The sequence below is a fragment of the Hesperophylax consimilis genome, chromosome 30 (assembly GCF_061612785.1).
Source record: "Hesperophylax consimilis isolate HC1 chromosome 30, BYU_Hcon_1.0, whole genome shotgun sequence".
Lineage (NCBI taxonomy): Eukaryota > Metazoa > Arthropoda > Insecta > Trichoptera > Limnephilidae > Hesperophylax > Hesperophylax consimilis.
Genome location: NC_142865.1, coordinates 16,145,454 through 16,169,138, shown reverse-complemented (window position 1 = coordinate 16,169,138; position 23,685 = coordinate 16,145,454). Strand labels below are relative to the sequence as shown.

Sequence of the window (23,685 nt, the reverse complement as noted above, 5' to 3'; positions counted from 1 at the left end):
AATGAGGTATTTTTTAATTTTAGAGTGATACGTTTATCACAATCAGAAGCAAAATTATATGGTTTATTAATTAATTTCGATTGCAACCTAATTATATAATTTTTTTATTACCTGATTGTGGAATACTCACATGATAACTGTTAATAAATGCATATTATTAATTGGAGGGTCCTTTTAAATTAAACACTGTTATTTGAGAGACAATCTGAATCACTTTATTCATATGTACACCATGAATAAACACTTTTTAATACACTAGATACAGGTTCCTGTTCTTCTTTAGGAAAGGTAAAACATTTGATTGTTTTGGAGCAAGAGAGAGTTTTTAGGGGAACCTAGTCTTTTACATGAAAAAGTGTTTTACTAATACATTGACACTGTCAAATTCAACCTGCAGCAATATAGGACACTGTTCCTACCGACGCGATTTAACAGCAAGTAACTAGCAGGGGCGAGAACCTTTCATAATTAATACGACCTAAACATCACAGGTGGCATTAATGGTATATATATATTTTTATTTTATTTTTAAAGCGGAGACGGTTTACACGTAGTTCCCGTGAGCACTTAGGCCATAGGCCCATTGTGCTATCTCCCATTTTACCTCATTCCTTTAACAACAACCCAGTCCCTTTAATAAAGTTCACCAGGGTTGTTATTGGGTATGTGGCTATGTCTTCTGGTTCTACTGTATGTCTCCCCAGGTATCTGAGCCTAGTTCCCACCAGGACAGGACATTGGAACCATAGGTGAATTGGAGTCTCTTCATCCTCTTCAAATTTCCTACATCTATTGGTGTTGTCCACTCCCAATATCTGTATGTGTCTCCTAATATGGCAGTGTCCCGTTAGTAGTCCTACCAGTTCCCTCAGTGAGTTTCTGTCCATATTGAGTAGTTTCTTGGTTCGTCTAGGGTCTGGTCTGGTAATGGTATCCAATACACTGCGATCAAAATAATACAATATCAACCATGAATGTGTTACCAGATTGTGGAATACTCATAACTTGACAGTGGATTATATGCTCTATTACATAGTTTGTTTGTTACCGGATTGTGGAATACTCATAACTTGACAGTGGATTATATGCTCTATTATATAGTTTGTTTGTTACCAGATTGTGGAATACTCATAACTTGACAGTGGATTATATGCTCTATTACATAGTTTGTTTGTTACCGGATTGTGGAATACTCATAACTTGACAGTGGATTATATGCTCTATTATATAGTTTGTTTGTTACCAGATTGTGGAATACTCATAACTTGACAGTGGATTATATGCTCTATTACATAGTTTGTTTGTTACCGGATTGTGGAATACTCATAACTTGACATTGGATTATATGCGCTAATACATAGTTTGTTTGTTACCAGATTGTGGAATACTCATAACTTGACATTGGATTATAAGCGCTATTACATAGTTTGTTGGTACCAGATTGTGGAATACTCATAACTTGACATTGGATTATATGCTCTATTACATATTTTGTTTGTTACCAGATTGTGGGATTCAACATCCACGGGTGGGAGTGCTGCGGTCAGCCTGGCAGCCTCTATTACACCCTACACACCACCACCATGTCCGCCCCCTTCTACACCAGCGAAAAACTGCTGTCCAGCCACCCTAAATGGAGGGAGATCGATTCCGGTACGTAGTCCCCTTATCTAGCTGAATGTTAATGTTTTCTGGAAACTGGAAAGATCATCTCCGGGATCTAGTCCTAGGAACTCTCACATGATTGAATGGGAGTGTTAACAAAAAGACAGATGCTAATATTTACTGGAAATGGAGATCATCTCTGGGATCTCTCATGTGATTGAATGTTAGTGTTAACAAAAAGACAGATGCTAATATTTACTGGAAACGGAAATCATCTTCGGGATCTAGTCCTAGGAACTCTCATGTGATTGAATGTGAGTGGTAACAAAAAGACAGATGCTAATATATACTGGAAACTGAAATCATATCCGGAATCTAGTCCTAAGAACTCTCAATTATTTAAGATTTTTTTTTTTCTCATGATTCCGTGGAGTTATTCTTCAATAGAAGAAATGATGAAAATATTTCTTTCCCACAGACATAAAAACTTGGACACTAAAATAATACCGAATATAAAATTTATATATCGAGTCGATTGCATCATCACAATAAATACATATACAACCTTAAAATACATTGAAACTTAAGATTCTGTATGGAGCTCCCTCGAGAAGGTTTTTTTGACAAAAACGGCACTGTAAAAATTTATTTTTACTAATAACATTCCCAACTTATAATAAGTCAGAATGCTATTTTTACACACAAAACGCACGCGCATCGTACTTCATATATGTATATATCGCAATACCGTCTTATCCCAACCAGAAAAATTAATGAATTGTTCACATGTTCGTAGCTTATTTGGTTGGTAGTTAATATCATAATTAAACAACTAATACCTAATATTCCAACATTTGACAGTAAGCAAAGAATAATTGCGTAATCACAAATGCATATCAAATCATATTAGGTAGTATGTAACACACAACGGGAATAATATTTTGTTTGTCAAGCAATCCGGAAACATTTTTGACATTTCTCGGATTTGGGAATCGATTTACGTTTTTTGACAAAATCGATTCGTCCCTGACAATGAATCAAAATATGTCAATCGAAAAGATTGAGGATTCATCGATTATGCCTATTTCTAGTATAAAGTCACCTTCTCTGACTGAATGTTACTGTTTTCAAATAGACATATTACGCTCATTATATTTAATAGAAGATCGATTCCAGTACGTAGTCTGTTCATCTGACTGAATGGTAATGTTAACAAAAAGACAGATGCTAATCTGACACCCCAATTGGATGTACATTGTCCCCTTATCTTTGTAAATGTTAACAAAAAGCAAAATAACACGACCAATAAAAGTGCAGTTTTTGCATGGGTAAATCTAACATGTACGCGGTGTCCGAAAATTAGTGTTTTAAGTGGGAAACTGGTGAATCTATATAACATTTGGAAGGGTTTTCGTTTACTAGTAAATCGAGTTCAATGTTAAAAAAAATTTAAATCGGTCGCCACGGGGTTACTATCGGTTGTTTATTGTATTTTAAAATCTGTCAATCCAGCCCGAATAGTTCCTTAACGCTAAAGTTTCCGAAAAATAGAAAAAGGGAAAAAATAAGCCCGTGACAAGCAAAGCTTTTTTGCCATAATATAACTATTTTACAATGTCTTTTAAAACTTATGTATAAAAAAATATATATATACATGTGTTGGTTTGACTGACCGTTGTTGACTCCTTCCTTCCCAGGGACAGGAGTCAAACACGCTACAGACCTTGCCAGATGTTGAGTGAGTAGAAAAGACATTTTGTATATTAATGTCGACCGATTTCAGAGAAATGCATATATATCCGCGTGTGTGTACGTGATTGACACCAAACGTTGATAGAATGCATTGTCATCGACAACGAGTCTATCTGCCAAGTTTCAGCTCTATCGGATGTCGGGAAGTGAGTTAATTTCCACTTTCAAGATTTGCATAGTATAAAAAAAAAAAAAAAAATCTTAAATAATTAAAAAAACAAAATTATTTCTTTTGTGTTCTCTACGGTAATAACTGAAAGAAAAAACAAATTATGTACCAGCTATATTGTGTATATATGTAATTTTAAAGTGAAAGTGATTGAAACATATAAATTTTACAAAATCATATTCTAATATGGAGAAATATCAACATATTTCAGATGGAATATCTCATTCACAACAAATATAAACACAGAGTGATGTAATTTATTCCTCTTATCATTGATTATCATCCTGTGCCATATTTATTTCAACCTTTCAGGACAGATCCATTGATTGATTTTAATTTATTATAAGTACTGCAACCGAACACAAACTTGTTATGTACTAGGCCATTAGTACATGGAGTCTCTTACAAGCGATTCTAATATTGTGCGCGTAGTGCATGATAGATTATAGTAATAATACAGGATGTATCGGCACGTACCCGACAAAATTTAACCAGCTATTCCTTAGCACATTTGGAGTAAAAAATGTTATGGGCACTTTGCTGTCCGGTAACATTTTTTTTCAATAAAAAATTTATTATTCATATTTTCACCACATTTCACCAATGTTTTATCCTTTGTCAAAGTTTGAAAACCCATCTGGCAATATTTTGTTCGAGTTTCGTTGAATAATGTACGTACGTACTCACGTTGGCGCGCTTTTACAATCACAACGAAATGGCACTGTCTCATTTTTAACTATTATTATTTAGTGTGTACGAAAGAGCGAGGACACTTTTTGACACACTTGCTAATAACAGCTGTTGAACACGAGACACAATGCAAATGACAGTGACGGAGTGTGGATTTTTTATTTATTTTTTGTTTTTAATGGAAAAAAAATGTTACCGGACAGCAAAGAGACCATAACATTTTTTACTCCAAATGTGCTGAGGAATAGCTGGTTAAAGTTTGTCGGGTACTTGCCGATGCACCCTGTATAATAAAGTGTGGTGTTTTCTCTTTCTATCACCGCTTAGATCATATTTCTCACCATGATGGTAGGGGAGGCACAGCGATTACTATGAGATCATGCTAGCTATTCCGAAAAGCGAACAAATTGATTGTATGGGTAATACTATTTGTTCGCAAAACCGAAAAAATTGACCTGAGGGATTGAAAGAATATTATAAAATTAGTGGACCCCGCAATTCTTCACTGTTGTTAATATCTTTCCCAGGCGTCTCCGACTTCTTCCACCATTCAGTACTGTATACCATCGATTTTAATTCGACTCCATATCTCATCCCGGTGCAGAGATATTGTAACGTATCGTTGTATAGGATATAGGATAGAATACTGGGCCCTTAATCTCCAGTATTCTAACGAGGAAAGGATCTGGTAATATATAGAATAGTCGTAGATTCTTATACACGGACGCTGTTTAATTCGGAATATAATAAACTGACAATACAAGTAACAAGTTGCCCAAAGGACGTCTAGCGAAAGAGTGGGCTCTCTTCGCGACCTGACAATGTAACCGGAGGCGGTTGGTAGCGTTCGGTTATGTTCGGCAGAACCCGAACCTACTAGAACCTTTTAAATCACCAAATACTACAGTTAAGTATTCCTCGAGCATCCCTGACTTCTTCTACCATTCAAACCACTCTAAACACTCGTGGCACTAATAGGAACAACTTGCTACCATCAATAAAATAACCCTGATCTGGGTACCAGGACATAAAGGAATTGAGGGCAATGAACAGGCTGATGGACTAGCAAGGAAAGGGGCGAAAGCACCACTTGCAGGATCCAAGCCGGCCGTTGGAGTAGCAGTTTGCCACACCAAAATACATATTGAAAGGTGGCTCAAATCCCGGCACTGGGAGGAATGAGAACGGGCACCCGGAATGAGGCAGTTAGGACTACTAACAGGACACTGCCATCTCAGGAGACACATATAGTTGTTGGGAGAGGAAAACACCAACAGATGCAGGAAATATGAAGAGGATGAAGAGAATCCAATTCACCTTTGGTGCCAATGTGCTGATCTGTTGGGAACAAGGCTCAGATACCTGGGAAGACACATTGTAGAACCAAAATACATAGCCACATATCCAATGACAACCCTGGTGAACTTTATTAAAGGGACTGGGTTGTTGTTAAAGGAACGAGGTAAAATGGAAGATAGCTCAATGGGCCTACGGCCTAAGTGCTCACAGGAACCTTACGTCAACCGTCTCCTATATTAAAAAAAATAAATAAAATTAGAACAAACTTTGAAATTTTCAGCGGTATCGGTTGTCTGCTTTTCAAGTTTTACTAGCGCAAACATATTTAATATAGACTGGCTGGACTCTATCGTATTTACATTAAAATTACAAAATGGTATTGCACTTAACTAGCGTTGTTTGTATTAAAACTTTCTTATCTTACCTTTGTTATTTCTAGCTGTGATCACAAAGTGCAATATGTAGTATTAATATTTATGTATTGACTTTGTTTACCCTGGAGTAATATTTGATTTAATAGTTTATTGTTTATTTAACTTTTACGTCCTGTTCCCAAAGTGTTTGCTAAGTGTGCCACTACGTAGTAGACAGTGGCAGGTCAATATATTATGGTACCGTGCCGCCCATAATATCTATCGTTACACTTTCCAAGTATTATGACTAACACCGTCCAATCTATCATAGTACAGCACGCCCTGAAATTTTTATATTTAAAAAATATATATATGAAAAATCAACAGTTGTAATATTTTTTAATGTAGTAGCTGACATCTACCCGGCGTTGCTGGGGGTTATTCTTAGGAGATAGACATATACCATCGCGGACTTTTTAAGATATACAATTACGTAGTACATTATTTTGATGTATCTCATAAGGTTTAGCCAGCGTTAGTAATCTAAGCGCCAGAAAACATTTTATTTATTACTTGATTACAAATCATCAACTTTTCTCTACTTTTTATAGATATAATGTGAATGTGTTATATACATAAACCTTCCGGAAGAAATTATCTAAATGATAGTGAAAACCCTATCAAGCTCTGTTGCATAGTTTAGAAGAACTAAGCGCACAAACAGACAGACGCGGATAGTGACTTGCTTTTATACTATTTAGAGATACCAATGGAAACGGCCTGTAATCCCGTTTTTAGTTCACTATTCCCCAACATTCCACAGCATTCCAGAAAGTTTCTGGATGTTCTGGGCCGTTGTGGAATGCTTTCGAATGTTCTGGAGTGTTCTAGAAATTTATAGAGGGTGAAACTTCCAGCCCTTATATCTTTAAAACCATGCCCTTCAGGTAAAAACGGGAACCTTCTTCGTGGATGGGGGATAGAGGGCTACCACACCATGTAACTCTCTTGATCGTACCGGGACTCGTTTCTGAGTTGTACACACTTAAACGCTTGTACACTTACTTTTATAATTTATATTGTTAGCAATAATAAAACGCTAATAGATGTTTGAGATGAAATATATTAGTGTTGTCTCCACGGTATTACAATCAATAACTTTGTTCGCTCAGCTTGACTGTGCTAATGTGTTGATCCCTTGCAATCCTTGCTCGTCCCCCGGGTGGCCGCTAGGTGTAGGTGGGGGGGGGGGAAGTCACTCCCGCCTTAAACCAGCAGCGCCTCTGCCGGCCGTACCGCAAACCACTCGTGAAGTGTAAATCCCTGATTGGCCCACAGTGATTAGAGTGGCGCCTCTGGCGGCCAATTGGTAAACTAAACACTGTGGCGGCAGTATTTGAATGCGCTGCTAACAATGTATTGATTTTGTGCTTTCAAATACATAGTAAAAATAACGGCGATGTTTGATGCCCGTATGTAAATGATAAAAGAAGATCAATCAATCAAGAACTACCACCTGGTGATGATGTTGGTTTTTTTTGGAATCTTGTTGGTTTCTTGAACATTGCATGCAACTACAATTTATAGGTGTACACCTCATACAATCATCATAATGGGGCTGACACACTCGCACTATACTCTGATGGCTTGGCCTATTTCAGCATATCGATCGCCGTACATTCACAATGGGAATATGGCGTGATCTATCACAGGCATTAATGTTATATTTTTAACACACGTCTCTGTTTGCATTCACCACAAGACAATATTGAACTTGGGGATGAAATTTTTCATTTTATTTAATGGACTTTTCATGAAATTATTGATATGAGCAGCGAAATAACATGCAATTTTAACTACGACAAGAATTCAAATCAAAAACAAATGACACGTGTGTTAATCACAAATGAATAACACTGGCGTCGGTCTTCTTTCTTCAGTTCTTGTTTCTTCCAAGGTAAGACTTTTATGAAAGGAAAGGAACAAAAGCAAATGACAATTAAAGGGGTGACAGATTACGCTATAAGTTCAAAGCGTTTTATATAACTCCATCATTAGTCAGAACTCAATTGGAGTATAATTCACCTATTTGGTCCCCTTTATATAAAGTTCACTCCAATAATATAGAAAGAGTTCAGCACAAATTTCTAAAGTACGTAAATTTTAATCTCGGAATTCCTATTGATTACATTAATTATGTCAGTTTGACGAATCAATTGCATCTAATAACACTGTCTGACAGGAGAATTATTTCAGACCTGGTTGTGTTACACAGAGTCATTAACAACTTAATTGATAGTCCTGCCATCCTTGCCACTATTAAACTACATGTGCCGACTAGGAATACAAGGCAAAATATAACATTCTTTTGTAATACATACTCGACCAACTATCAGACACACTCACTGACCAATAGGATGCATGATCTGGGCAACAAGTATGGGGGTGTTATTGATTTATTTATTGACTCCATATATAGAATTAAGCATAATCTACATCAACACTTTGTTGAATCCTACAAATTAGAGTAGCTTTGGTAAATTAGTTTTAATGATTTGTTTTATATGTAATGTTGTTGTAATTTCTTTTTTACTTTATGTTATTTTTTTTCCTTCTTTAAAATGGATTACATCTGGATGATGATCTGGCGTGTAGGTAGCACAGATCATCTAGGGAATATAATATTTCCCTATGAAAAATATATTGTGGATTAATAAACTATCTCTGCAGGGAGAAAAATAACAAACCAGTCACCAAAATACAAATGAACAGAAAAACTCACCCAAGAATGGCATTCACAAATGGAGGTCTTCTATTTTTGTCATCAGCTTCGGTTTCAGGCAGCAATCAGCAATCACTTTGCATTTGCACTCGAAAAGGTTATAAGGAACAACCAGCTCACAAGAGAGAAGAATTATTAATGTCTAAGATGAATCAGCACATTGATTTAATAACACACAGCCGATATTTGTAACATCTTATTGTGACAAAAAATCTGTTTTAGTAATTTTTGTCTTAAATAGACCTCTTTTGACGAAATATCACAATCTCAGATGAATCTACTGAACAGATGTAAAAGGTGGCCGCAATTTGCTTATCATTCACCTGCAGAGAAAATACTATCCGAAATTGACAAGAGATGTCTCTTTTTGTCCATTCTATATCTTAAAAATCAATTAATTAATTTATGTTTATATATTAAAAATAATTTTAAATTAAGTTTTAAATCTAATGCTTCTCCATACTCCCCGCCTTGGAAGTTCTCAGAACTTGCAAAGAAGTAAGAGAACAACGCACAAATAAATAAACGTCAAATCATTTCAAGTGACTCTATTCACATATAATATCCAAGAATTACGTCGGAAGGTCACCAAAAAAAAAAAAAGCTTTCAACAGAACGAAAAGTATAAACTTAATAAAGTTCAACTGACAAGAGTATAATTAACTGTAACGGAATATCATGGCATAGTCGGAGATAATTTGAACTACCAAAAAAAATAACAAAAAATAAAAACAAAAAATAGAAGTAAGCAAATTATTGAGTCGGAAGGGGATATAACTTGATAACCGGTCGTTTGAAGAACCCAAATCGTGTCTTCACCGTCGCAACGCGAACAATTTTGTCCAATCCGGGATGGACCTCAGTGATTACACCCAAAGGCCAGTTCAATGGAGGGGAATCTTCCTGTCCCACCAGAACGACAGTTCCGATCTCAATCGGATGATCAGGGGTAGCCCACTTCTGCCTGACTTGCAAAGTGTGCAGATACTCCACACGCCATTTTTTCCAGAAAGACTGAACCATACTATCCAATAATCGTTTGCGCTGAGCGAAATTAATTTTACTGCCCGTCGGGATAGATGCAGGTAAGTATTGTAATGGTGTAGTCATTAAAAAATGCGCAGGTGTTATGATTTCCGGATCAGGGTCGGAAGATACGGCTGTGAGCGGGCGAGAGTTCATTATGCACTCTATTTGCACTAACACAGTCTGAAGCTCCTCATAAGTGAGAAGCTGAGTTCCGATCACTCGGTATAAGTGAGTTTTCATGCTTTTCACGTTAGACTCCCATATACCTCCGAAATGGGGTGCGCGTGGTGGAATCATTTTCCACTCGATACGACGCTTGGCGAGTTCTCGTTTTAACGCGGGCTCATATTCCGATTCAACTAAAAACTTGTAAAGGTCATCCAATTGTGCCTTTGCACCCACAAAATTGGTACCATTATCCGAATACAAGCACGACACAGGGCCACGCCGTGAAATAAAACGGCTGAAAGCAGCCAGGAAAGCATTTGAAGTTAAGTCAGAGACCAACTCAATATGAATGGCCTTGGTCACAAGGCATACAAACAGACAAATATATGCCTTCTGCGAATGTTGTCCTCTCCGACGAGCCAGCGTAATACGTAGAGGACCCGCGTAATCAACACCGGTGTGAACGAAGGCTTTTGCTTCAGTAATACGATATGAAGGTAAATCTGCCATCTTTGGGGTAGGATGTGATGGATTTGAGCGGAAGCAGCAGTTGCATTTCCGCACCCTTGCCCTAATAACCGTCCTAGCATCTAATATCCAATAGCGCTGACGTAATACAGACATAAGAAGTCCTGGACCGGTATGACAGTTCATGACATGAAAGTGATCTATGATAAGATTTACAACACAGTCATGTTTAGGTAGTAATATCGGATGTTTAACCTCAAAAGGTAAGTCCGATTTAGAAAGGCGTCCCCCGATACGTAACAAATTGTCCTCATCAAGAAATAAAGACAAACCCTGAAGCCTTTTGGAGTGGAATTTGCCTTTCTGAAGTGCAGCAATATCCTTTGAAAAATGAGCATTTTGCACGGAACGAAGTACAGCCTTTTCAGCAGTCACAAGATTATTGACAATTCCAGAGGAAGGTGATATCTTTTTTATGAATCGGAGAATATAAACGACACTCCTTAGTAGTTTATCCCAAGTGGATATACGCTGGGCCAGTTCACCCAGAACCGATTGTTCACCCAGAACCATTGCAGTGAGCACATTAACTTTGTGTTCAGGCATTTCACCGGTATTGGTGGGGCGAAACGGTTTTACTGGCCATTCCAAAGGTGGGTGGCGAATCCATGATGGGCCGTTCCACCATAAATCATGTGAAACGAGTTGAGAGGGTAGCATGCCACGAGAAAGGCAATCGCTCGGGTTTTCAATACCGGCGACATGGTAAAAATTTTCCGGAGACAAATTTTCCTGGCACTGAGCTACACGATTGCTAACAAACACCGACCAACGATGCGGTGAGGAATGTATCCAGGAGAGCGCAATGGTAGAATCTGAAAACGCGTATGTTCCTGCAATAGAAAGACGCGCACGATAACTCTCTTGAACCGTCCGTATTAATTTTGACATCAAAACTGCGGCACAAAGCTCCAAACGAGCGAGAGTTGTCACTCTCGTGGGAGAAACCTTTGATTTTGCACACAATAACCTCACTGAAATATTTCCAGAGAGATCAGTGGTGTGCAAATAAATCACGCAGCCATAACCATTCATGCTCGCATCGCAGAAGGCGACAACGAGCACTGTACTGTCCTTTAGGACGCCAACATGGCGGGGGATTTTTACTGTCGAAATTAAAGGAAATTCCTGTGTGAGAGCCGAAAACCTTTGAATAACGCTCTCAGGGGGTATATCATCCCAACCAATGTTACACAGCCATAGCTCCTTAATAAGTAATTTCGCATACAGAATGACAGGGGCGACCAAGCCGAGAACATCGAACAAGCGGGCTACTATGGAGAGTATGTTCCGCTTCGTGCACTTCTCCTGAACATAAGAAGACGTAAAGAAGAAGCTGTCATCAGCTGGTTCCCACGAAAGGCCTAACACCTTAGCGGCATTGTTAGAACCAACAGTAAAGTCCACTGGGCTTCGGTGAGAATCTGGAAGATTCTCAAGTACCACTGAAGAATTACTAGTCCATTTTACCAAATCAAAGGCACCGGACTTAAACAACGAGATCAATTCTCGCGACAGACGTACGGCACTGGGTTCATCTACAATAGAATATACCAGGTCGTCCATATACAACTTAGACTCTGCCACATTGGCAGCGTCCGGAAAATGTTGTCTCATATCCTGGGCCAACTGTCGAACAGTGCGCATTGCCAAGTATGGACTAGCTGTTAGTCCGAAAGGGACCCGATTGAATTGAAAGGTTTGTATGGGATCGTTGTCCGCGAATCGAAATAGAATTTTCAAATATTTGCGATGCTTGCTTGGAACCTCAATCTGCAAATACATCTGCTTTATGTCTGCAGTAATAGCAATGGGAAAAAGACGAAAGTCTAACAGAAGCAAAAAAAGATCGGCTTGCAAATTCGGACCAATATAAATCACGTCATTTAATGACAATCCTGTATGTGTCTTAGCGCTCGCGTCAAGTACAATCCGAGGCATAGGTTTATCCGGGCGAGTGACAGCGTGATGCGGAATGTAATATCCGTCATCGGTAATATCCGACCTTGAAACTTTTGCTAAATAACCGTTTTCAATGTACTCATGAATAACTTTATTATAATTCTCCCGCAAAGCCGGTGAATGTTTAAATTTTCGCTCCAAAGCCATAAATCGGCGCTGAGCAGTAGCAAGGGAATTACCCAATTGCTTCGGGTCTTTACAGAAAGGTAAAGCAACAGAATACCTTCCGTCGGCGGTGCGAGAAATGGATGATATAAATAAATTCTCACATTCCGTCTCTTCCGGACTTAGAAATTGCATGTTGGGTATTTCCTCTAACAGCCAAAATTTTTGTACTAAGTCATTAAGCGCAAGTGCTGAAAATGACGTACTTGTATTAAGCACATTACTAGGGTAGTCACCCATTAACACAAAACCGAAAGCTGTTGCTAATGCCGGAGGTTCGCCGTTACCAGATTCAACCCTGTTCCCTAGATAAATATATGGGAACAGTTGTGCACCTAATACTATATCCACGCATCCAGGAATATTCCACGTTAAGTCAGCGAGAGGTATACCCTTTAAGTAACTCATATCACCCTTGGTTATATAGTGATTAGGTAGCTGATCTGTAATACTGTCAATGACAAGCGCATAAATATTATATTTATTATTCGGGTACACGCGGGACTCAATGTCCAAATAAACGTAACCCAAAATTGGTTTGGATGCTGAACCGATTCCTTTTACAAAGGAATTGTTTAAAGGAATGATTGGTAAGTTAAGGATCTTGCAACAATCAACAGTAATTAAATTGTTCTGTGAACCGTTATCCATTAAGCACCGAACAATAACTTTATTTCCATTTTTACTCTTTGCGAATACTTGCGCGGTTGATAATAGAATCGTATTATGTGTCGCTTTCACAGAAAGGGAACATGAGTTATTTATGTTTAGCGGAGGTTCTTCTAATTGTGTATCACAATTTTCGGATGTCCCTGTAGATGTTCGCGACGTGTGTGAGTGGGTACTTGATGGAGTTTTAGCATTGTTATCAGCACTGCCAAAATGCAACAAAGTGTGATGACGTTTTTTACAAAACTCACAAGTTAAAACCGATTTACACGCGTTTATTGTATGCCCTCCACTAAGGCAATTTACGCAAGCATGTTTTGACTTTATAAATTCAAAACGCGCCTGTGAAGAGCTCATATTTTTAAATTTAACGCAATCTTTAATTGTATGATTAGTTTTATTACAAACAAGACAACAATTTGTGCGCGAAGCCGTAAACCGAGGTACATTCTCGTTGCTAGCAAGGAACGATTTAAAATTTTTATTAGAACGAAATGATGACGTGGTGGACAGTTTTTTACCGGCTTCATTTGAATTGCCTAAACGTTCTAAAATCTTAACCTGATCTTGAACAAACGAGACTAAATCGTCATATGTCGGAATCTCTTTATTCCTGACTGACAGCTCGAAAATCTGTGCGATTTGAAAATCAATTTTTCTAAATGCACAATGAAATAAGATAAAATCAGTTAAATTTTCAATCTCTAATTGTTTTAACGCTGCTACTGATGCAGAAAAATTTTCAATAAAAAAGTCAAGACTGCCAGATGTATTTGTACAATTTTTTGCATCAAGAATATTATTTAAATAATGTGTGCCTAGTGCACGTTTATTTTGAAATTTGTTTACCAAAGCATTCCAGATTATATTGTATGTGTCACCTCCAGGTACAATGCCTGAAGTAACCTTTAAAGCGCCGTGTGTCAATTTACCAATTAAATATTGAACACGCTGGGCGTCGGTTAATTGTCTATTATTATGTACATTAGATTTGAAAGCTTGGTAGAAAGTAGGCCAATTTCCCATTTTACCATCAAATGATGGTAATTCCAAAGGTGGCAATTTAATAATACAATGATCCCGCGAATCGTTGCGTGACGCGTTTTGAAGGTTAAATCGACTTCGTTTGACCTTCAAATAAATATCATCAAATGCATTTAATTGTTGGAAATCCGGTTTAAATGAGTCGTCCAAAGTCAACTGTCGGTCGTTAAGTTTGTCAATAACAGTTTCAAACTGAACTCTCAAGTCTTCAATCATATCCGACTTTGTCATGAAGTCTTCATTTTTTCTTGACTCGAAGGTATTTAAATTATTTGATAAATTATACAATTCATTCATCCGCAAAAAAAGATTTTCCTTTTTTGCCGTCAAAAGAGTCAACGTTCTATCCTGAATATCTCCAGAAACTTCTTCAGTAATTCTCGGCATTTTTAATGAGATGACAAAATATTCTTCACCAAAAAAAGTATACAATAATGTTGTAAGTATTGTAAATTAGAATTCTCCAAAAATTACGACAATTCCAATATATTATATCTTTCGAATCTACCAAAGAATACGTAAAAAAACGAAACTAAATTCACTATACCTAAATAATATTAAGTAATTTGAGCTTTAATGAAATTTACCAAAAAATACGCAAATTTCTAATGCTAGAAAAATTATTTATGTATGCTAGAAATTGGTACTGATAGGTACTTCTTAAATCACCAAAAAAATTACGTGAATAGAACATCCATTTATCATGTTTCCAAATCTAAATCACTAAATATTAATCAATTTTCGCTAGCAATATATCCGAGCTACGTAGGACCAAACTTATGGATGATGATCTGGCGTGTAGGTAGCACAGATCATCCAGGGAATATAATATTTCCCTATGAAAAATATATTGTTGATTAATAAACTATCTCTGCAGGGAGAAAAATAACAAACCAGTCACCAAAATACAAATGAACAGAAAAACTCACCCAAGAATGGCATTCACAAATGGAGGTCTTCTATTTTTGTCATCAGCTTCGGTTTCAGGCAGCAATCAGCAATCACTTTGCATTTGCACTCGAAAAGGTTATAAGGAACAACCAGCTCACAAGAGAGAAGAATTATTAATGTCTAAGATGAATCAGCACATTGATTTAATAACACACAACCGATATTTGTAACATCTTATTGTGACAAAAAATCTGTTTTAGTAATTTTTGTCTTAAATAGACCTCTTTTGACGAAATATCACAATCTCAGATGAATCTACTGAACAGATGTAAAAGGTGGCCGCAATTTGCTTATCATTCACCTGCAGAGAAAATACTATCCGAAATTGACAAGAGATGTCTCTTTTTGTCCATTCTATATCTTAAAAATCAATTAATTAATTTATGTTTATATATTAAAAATAATTTTAAATTAAGTTTTAAATCTAATGCTTCTCCAACATCTATTTACTGTCAATATCTCCTGTATAATACATATTCTCTTATTGTACTGCATCATGTATCACTTCTATGTAAAAGCCTTTTTAGGCGTATATATATATAAATAAATAAATATTGCTCGCCATACAATCCCATACAGACTTGTCACACCTAAAGAGATGATGTGCTAAAAGTGTGGGCGTGGCGACGATACGCGCTGTGATATGCTAGCCGGGCTATATTTGAAAATTACACGGCAGGAGAGAGGGTCAGAGCAATTTAACGAGCGCCATAATTACGCGGCTGTCTTCTGTTAAAATGACAGATCCAATCCAACCAACCTAACCTAACACCGGACATGATGTTAAAAATATATAAAACATATGCGCGACCTCTCCTGGAATATGCTTTCCAAATATGGAGTACTTACTTCGCAAAGGATATAAATCTGTTAGAGAGAGTACAGAGACAAAATACCAAGAGCTCTGAAAGATCTACGATACGAAGATAGACTCGAGGAACTAAGATTACCAACCTTACAAGAAAGAAGAGAAAGGGGTGACTTGATCGAGACTTTATCTGGACATTACAGTTGCCCTAGCATCCAAGAAATCTTCACTACTAATAAAAATATAAATCTCCGTGGACACCTTTTGCATCTAATCCTAGAAAACACTTCCTTGCAAATAGAGTAGTGGATGCTTGGAACAAACTCCCACAACATGTCATCGATGCAACAAATATAAATCAATTCAAAGCTCTATTGGATTCACATTTGGAGAGAAGAAAGGACTTAGTTCAAACTTAAAACAACTCAATTACTGGCAAACTTGTTGTGAAATCATATATGAGCGCATCAGCAGAATGCTGCCTGCTCATTACATAATAATAATAATACAAAGAAATGATATTCTACCGCAGTCGCCCAATTGATCTGACCCCCTCTCATCGGGAAGATTATAGCGTAGTGTGTCAGTCCAACATATAATATGTACATGCCACTCCCAATTAATGCACGCATAATATAGCCTAATGTTTCTTAAGGACGGATTATAGTAGTTGTCAAGAATTCGGGACGCGGATTACTGAGAGAGTACCTTAGTTTGTCAAACTTGAAATGCGTCACAAAATGTGTACACATTGTTTCAGAGTACCCTGTGCAACATAGCAAGCGCGTGGTAATGATAGTTATCGGTCATCGAGATAAAGGTGTCAAACTATGTGTTACGTAGTTTGGATTGCGTGATTTATTGAACTCTGACAATAGAAAACAAATTATTACGCATCTCATTGTTATATCAATCGTTATGTCTGAGATACCGCTAAATAAATATTGATCATTAATTGTACTGTTACAGTGCATTTGTAATGGTGGATGCACCTGCGAAACATTAAATATATACTTGAAACGATATTATATTTATTTATTTATTTATTTATTTATTGGTAAAGGTAAGAGACAAACAGCTTATACATAAAATACAAATATAAATATATACATGTTAAAAACAGTCAAGCCAAAAAAGTCTCCTATATTAATATTGATTGGAGATGGAGTTTTATTACATAAAAAAATATATATATATATTTTAGGTGAAGAGGGGAGGAATAGGAATTTAGGATGAGGATAGGAGATGCTCTGGATACATTCCATATTATAGTATTAATTTTCGATCGTACGAGTTACTTCTAATCGATATTTGTGAAGTGTATTGCTAAAAATATCTATGTTTTGAAATTTAGTATTATATTGGGCACATATACGTGGAATTGGTGAATTTTTTCTAAAGTTAGTTCTACATGTAGGTAAATGAAACAAATGGGATTGCCGTGTTGATCTTGTTGGAATATGAATATTTATTAAATTCATTAGCTCTGGTGAGTCGAGGCCATTGTTAAGATTCAATTAAGTCCTAAATCCTGTATCTAAATTTCGCCAATAAACAATTAGATAATGTTAATTAAGTGTTAATCTCAAGTGACCTACCAGGTAAGTATTGTACTGTATATCATCTCCATAAATAGTTAAGTAATAACATAGATCATTGTAGAAATGTATTATAAGTTTGTACAGCGCCCTTGAGGTGTTTTTGCACAAAAACGGCGCTATACAAGTCATCCAAGTATTATTATTATTATTATTATTAAGAATTTTAAATAAAAAAATTTGGTCAAAAACCAAACGTCGTGTATGAAGTGAGTTGAAGTTGTGGTAATTAATAGAATCGGCGTAATTTGAGAAATGTAAGTTTTGTTTATAATTAATGTGTTTAAAAATTTTTTTTTGAATTCTTTCGATTCTTTCAATGTGGGCTTGGTAAAAAGGAGTCCAGATCGGTGTGCAGTGTTCTAGGTGGGGACGGATGAACGCTGTGTAAAGGGAATATAGAGTCTTAAGGTTGCGGAAAGGTTTCGTTAAACGTATTATAAATCCTAGCATTTTGTTGGCTTTGTTGATGATTGCATCAGTGTGTTGAATGAAGTTTAATTTCACATCCAGTATTACCCCAAGGTCTCTGATAGAATCTACTTCTTTGATTTGTGTCCCGTTTAATGTATAATCAAAGGAAATTTTATTTTTGTTACGTGTAAATGATAATTTATTGCACTTTGAGGTATTTACTACAAGTTTATTTGATTGACAGTAGTTAAAAAGACGATTGAGATCCTCTTGAAGTTTAATGCAATCTTCGATTGATTTGATAACTAAGTAGATTTTTTTATCGTCTGCATATGCTAGGTAATTGGCATGTAAAAAACATTTGTGAATATCATAAATATACACATTAAATATTGTATAGCGCCGCTTGCGTGAGAAAATTACCTTAAGGAAAACTTAATTTATGCATTTAATCTATTATAACTTATTACTTGTGGCTTATAACTAAGTTTCATAGCTAGTGACTTATAACTAGTGGTTTATAACTAAGATTAATGTCGAGTGATTTACAACTAAGGGGTAGGCAGAGAGGACGGAGCGCCAAACAACTCGGTCTTGGCACACACTTCTTGCCTCATTCACATTCATACATCGTCTCATACATACTCTTCTATTATTCTGACTTGTGACATGGCCCGACTCAAGTATTTGATTTACTTGATCGTGCCATGTCCCCGACTTCTTTTACCATTCACATTTGCATCATATATTCTCCTTGCATTCCTTTCTTTGCTCATTCACTCTACATGCCCAAACCATCTAATCCTTTCCGTCCCTTTCTCAATCCTACTCATTACGCTAACGCCTTGCATTATTTGCGAATTTCTGCATTTTTCACAAGATCATACAAGGTTTTACCACACATACGCCTCAGGGATCCCATTTCCACAGCATTCGGTGTACTTTCATCCTTTCTCTGCCAATTCCATGCCTCACTGCCATGCAAAATATATGAATAATATATTTTTGTTTAATTTTGATAAAATATTGATTGCCCCATCGTTGAACCTTAATATTGATGTTATTAAATAAATAAACATACAATGATTCAGTATGGCTTATTTACATTCATATTTGATACTGTCTCTTTCACCATACTTTTCATTTTAAGATTCTGAAGATTTCAAGAAATCTATTTAAATTAAAAAAAATTATGTTCGTTTGTTCAAAATTTTAAATCTCCAAAAGTTCTTCACCGATTGCTTTCAAATTTTGAAGCAACATTGCATTTGAATACGTGTGTGTTTTTATACACCTATATTAAGTACATGTCACATGCAACCGGTAAAAACATGGTATTTTTTTTAAACAGCGCCATCTGTTGGACGTAAAAGAAACACGCGCTATTGTTTATCTATCTCCACAGACATAATGAACCACAGCAACTTGTGGCGGGGTACATTTAGAATAACAATATATTTCTAAACAAATCAAAACTGATATTTTTTTACAGATGAATTATTGAAGCAAAACGTAGTTTAGGTGGAAAAAATTGTGGTTCCCACAATATTGCCTCTAATATTTGTATACTATAACATATGGTTAGGCAGAGGCACCTTGACTACAATTCAAATCAAAACTTTAAATTGCTTTGTTTACTGTAGGGTAAATTATAGGGAGTTTGCATCTCCCAAAAATAACTACATGTTACTACTAAATGTGCAAGTTTTACCTTGACCGGGGACTTCCCCTAACATGAACCCTATTAAAAACCTGTAGGAGCTCACCAAGAGGGAGATTTCCAAGGAGGTGATCACAACGAAGCAGCAGCTCATCGAAAACCTCATCCGGGTATAATAATAATAATAATAATTGGATGACTTGTATAGCGCCGTTTTTGTGCAAAATCACCTCAAGGGCGCTGATGGCATCATTCTCCTGACCTAAAGATTACTGCAAAATTGTGCATTGAGAATGTACAAGCTGTTATTGCGGCTAAAGGCGAAATTACGAAATATTGATTTTTTGTTCGATAATGTTAAAAAATAATAAAATAATCTTAGATTAAGGACAAATACGGTGTTTAATTTTTCTAAATTTAATGTCCTTGTAAATAAATAATAATAACCGCACCTTAAATCATACACATCTGTGTTTTATGAACACAAAGTGTAAAAAACACATTTTCCATAGGTGTCCCTATTAATATGGCAACCCACTGTATATATATATATAGATAATAATATGTATAGTTACAAAAATGGAAAATGAATATTTTCAAAAATACTGTAAAATACTACAAAATATTGTACAATAAGAAAATTACATATTAATTATAGAAACAGAATATCAACAAAAATAGACGAAAAATCAACAAAAATATAAACAACAGAATATATCTGAAAATCATCGATAAAAGTAAGTCAATCTTCTCTGTAAAAATACAACGAAAGTTTTTTTTTAAATTTAAAATAATTTTTCTCACTTTTTATTGTATCCGGTAAATTGTTAAATAACTTTGGGCCTATATATTCATGATGGTGTTGTGCAGCTGTCGTATTGCATCTAGGTACATACATGTTCCCAGATGTTCTAGGTCTTATACTTCGCGTTGAGGACCTTTCAGAATCTTTAAAAACTTTTAAAATAGCACCCTTAAACATACATTTTACAGAGAAGTAATTATATTAATCCTAGAAGGACACTGTGATTATTTCAGACCTGGTTGTGTTACACAGAGTCATTAACAACTTAATTGATAGTCCTGCCATCCTTGCCACTATTAAACTCCATGTGCCGACTAGGAATACAAGACAAAATATAACATTCTTCTGCAATACATACACAACCACTCACTGACCAATAGGATGCATGATCTGGGCAACAAGTATGGGGGTGCTATTGATTTATTTATTGACTCCATTTATAGAATTAAGTATAATCTATACCAACACTTTGTCGAATCCTACAAATTAGAGTAGCGTTGGTAAATTAGTTTTAATGATTTATCTTATATGTAGTGTTGTAATTTCTTTTACTCTTAGGTTTTACTAATATTGCTTCATATTTAGTTTTTATTTTTTATTTAGTTTTTTTTTTTTTAGTCATTTCTTAATATTTTCTCATTATACTTGTAATCACAATTTTACAACTGTGTATTTTGTACCTTCTTTACAATGGATTACATCTATTTACTGTCATTATCTCCTGTATAATACAGATATTCTCCTATGTACACTCATCATGTATCACCTTTATGTAAAAACCTTTTTAGGCGTATATATAAATAAATTATGAAACACCAGGCTACATTGCAAATGTGATGAAAAAATATTATGTCATTATAATGTTAAAAGTGTTGGGAAAATGAATTTTATGTTAAATTATTTACAATTTTTATCTTATGTATTGCAGCCAACATCGCCGGTAAATCAGCCATTATATGGGACCTTAAAACAACTTTGTAAAAATATGCAATGCTTGTACTTCGACGAGCGCGTGGGAAATGATCTTAGGGTAGGATTCAATAGATTAGATCTTGACAGCCGTCGAAGACAAATTGGTGTCGATGGTTCGACCCACTCACTATTCGGGTGGAATGACTTTTGATGTTTGGCATCTAAGTATGTACCTTCGACGAGACTGGAGAATAAGAGCGAGCGCCCTGGATTGGATAATCGAGCCCCTGGTATGGGAGTCTTCCCATCAAGGCTGAATGAAAGGGTAGTTCTTCATCCTCTTCACATCTCCTAGAGCTATTAGAGTTTGCTTTCCAGTCCCAATAGCTACATGTGTCTCCCAAGGTGACAATTAAAACACATTGATTAAATTAATTTTTTTTTTTTTTAGAATTGATCCACAAGATGTCATCTATGAACGTCGTCGTTCGAGTTTGGCGGCACACACGACACGACAATCAAAATAACCACCAGCTCTCAGTCGAACCCCGGCACCCGCAGATGGACACCATCGTCCAGACGTGGGGCGTGAACTTCAGCGGACTTCTCCACATCGGCGCAAACTTGGCCCTGGACTTCACGCCCAAGAGTTTCAAGACCAACACGCTCGTCTTTCAAATGATAGGGGGATATTTCTGCTCATACGAAAGCTTGAGACTCGAGCCATCTAGCGGGGTTTCTAACTTTGAACATCCCGGCGGTATAGCGATCATGGGGAAAGAAGCATCGCCGTCTAGGAAGATACCGATCGACAATCGAGTGAATAAATGGTCTTCGTCGAGTCCCGGGCTTAGAACTGATTCGTTTGAATCAAGACACGCTTCAAAAAGTCATTCCCCGCCAACAGGTTGTTTCCGACAGGGCTTCGCAAGTGTCGCTAGCTCGTCAAGCTCGTCGAACAAACAAGATTACTACATAAGAAACGTGCAAGATTCTGAATCCAGACGGAAGAGAAACGATTCGTACAACAATTCCATTTACGAACATTCTCCCAAGAGCGACACAGATATAGAAATCCGAGAGTATTTGGGCAGCGACGTGAGTTCGGACGTTTTAAAATCGGCAGGTTCTGTTAGCGTTTCGAGTCGCGATCTCATTCGCATGGACATTGAAGAGAGTGAGACCGCCGAGAATTATGACCACGCTAAGACCGAACCAGTTTTAAAATGCAGATATTCATCACTCAAGTTTCTCAAATCGGAGATTCGTCCGAGTTACACGGCGGAAAAGCTACAAAAGTTACATTTACTGCAGTATTCTATCAAGAAGAGATCACAAGCGGTGCAAGAAATAAAAGAACGGATTTATCAGAAGTCTGCTATGGAGAATTGCGAGAATCTTTCACCGCAAGGCCCCATGGCCGATAACGGAGATTTCTGGCGTTCCGAACGTTTGAGCATGTCGTGTCGAGAGTTTTCTCTTCTGTCCGGCAAGCACAGGCACTCTTCTCGAAGTAAAGACCTCGGTAAAATACTATCTGAAAGCAAGACTGACTTATCAAAGTGTATAGAAATTAAAGAGTCAGAAGGACCGACCGATTCAAGGGATAAGAAGCTTGCGTCTGTACCGCCGGACATTAATTTAAAGAGTGGTAAAGACAGGAAAGTTAATGATCGGGGCAGAAGATATCCTGGCCATAAAGTAATGGACACAGACACCTCCAAACCTTCCGATAGAAGGTTCACATTGCCTTTGAATAAGCTTCTGGAATTCAAGGTATGTATTTACATATATATATGAGGCCCCTAGAAACAAAGACGGAAGTGTCCACTTTGTTAAATTGTTGGCAATCTAAAAAAAACGTTTAATCAGTCCGTTATTCATCAATATGCAAGGAAATTTTAATAATATGATAGTAAACCGGTTTAAGAATACTATTTTAAATCATCTATACAGGGTGTCCGGGGGTAAAGTGCAGTAACTTCGTGGGGGGATTCTACATGATCGTAGGAGTAAAAAAGATAAATAACTTTTTCCGAAATTCCAATTTTTTCTTTTTCATACAAAAAGACATACCTGCTAAAAAGCCATAGTGTAGGTGCAAACTTACCCGATAAATTCGCAAGTGTGAACGTGGCAACGTTGCATATTGTGAGTGGCGCGTATCCATGGAAACCGCATGTGAATTGTAAACAATAACAACACAGAGTTCGCCGTATGTTTTGATATTTTACCAAATTCAAAAAGAGAACTGCACTAAAATCACGTTACACTTTTTATTATAAAAAATATTAATAACTCATTGAACACTTAACTAATTTC

General features: G+C 36.6%; 1 protein-coding gene across 2 annotated transcripts in view; it reads left to right on the top strand.

Annotated features, from left to right (window-relative positions):
* Uvrag (UV-resistance associated gene) overlaps positions 1–23,685 on the top strand; it is a 67,225-nt gene that overhangs the window by 7,786 nt on the left and 35,754 nt on the right. For both annotated transcript variants that reach the window (XM_089649409.1, XM_089649410.1), the window contains exons 2-3: positions 1,506–1,653; positions 21,815–23,139. In XM_089649409.1, coding sequence (XP_089505535.1) covers positions 1,506–1,653; positions 21,815–23,139 — 1,473 coding nt within the window. The remainder of the gene's footprint in view (positions 1–1,505; positions 1,654–21,814; positions 23,140–23,685) is intronic.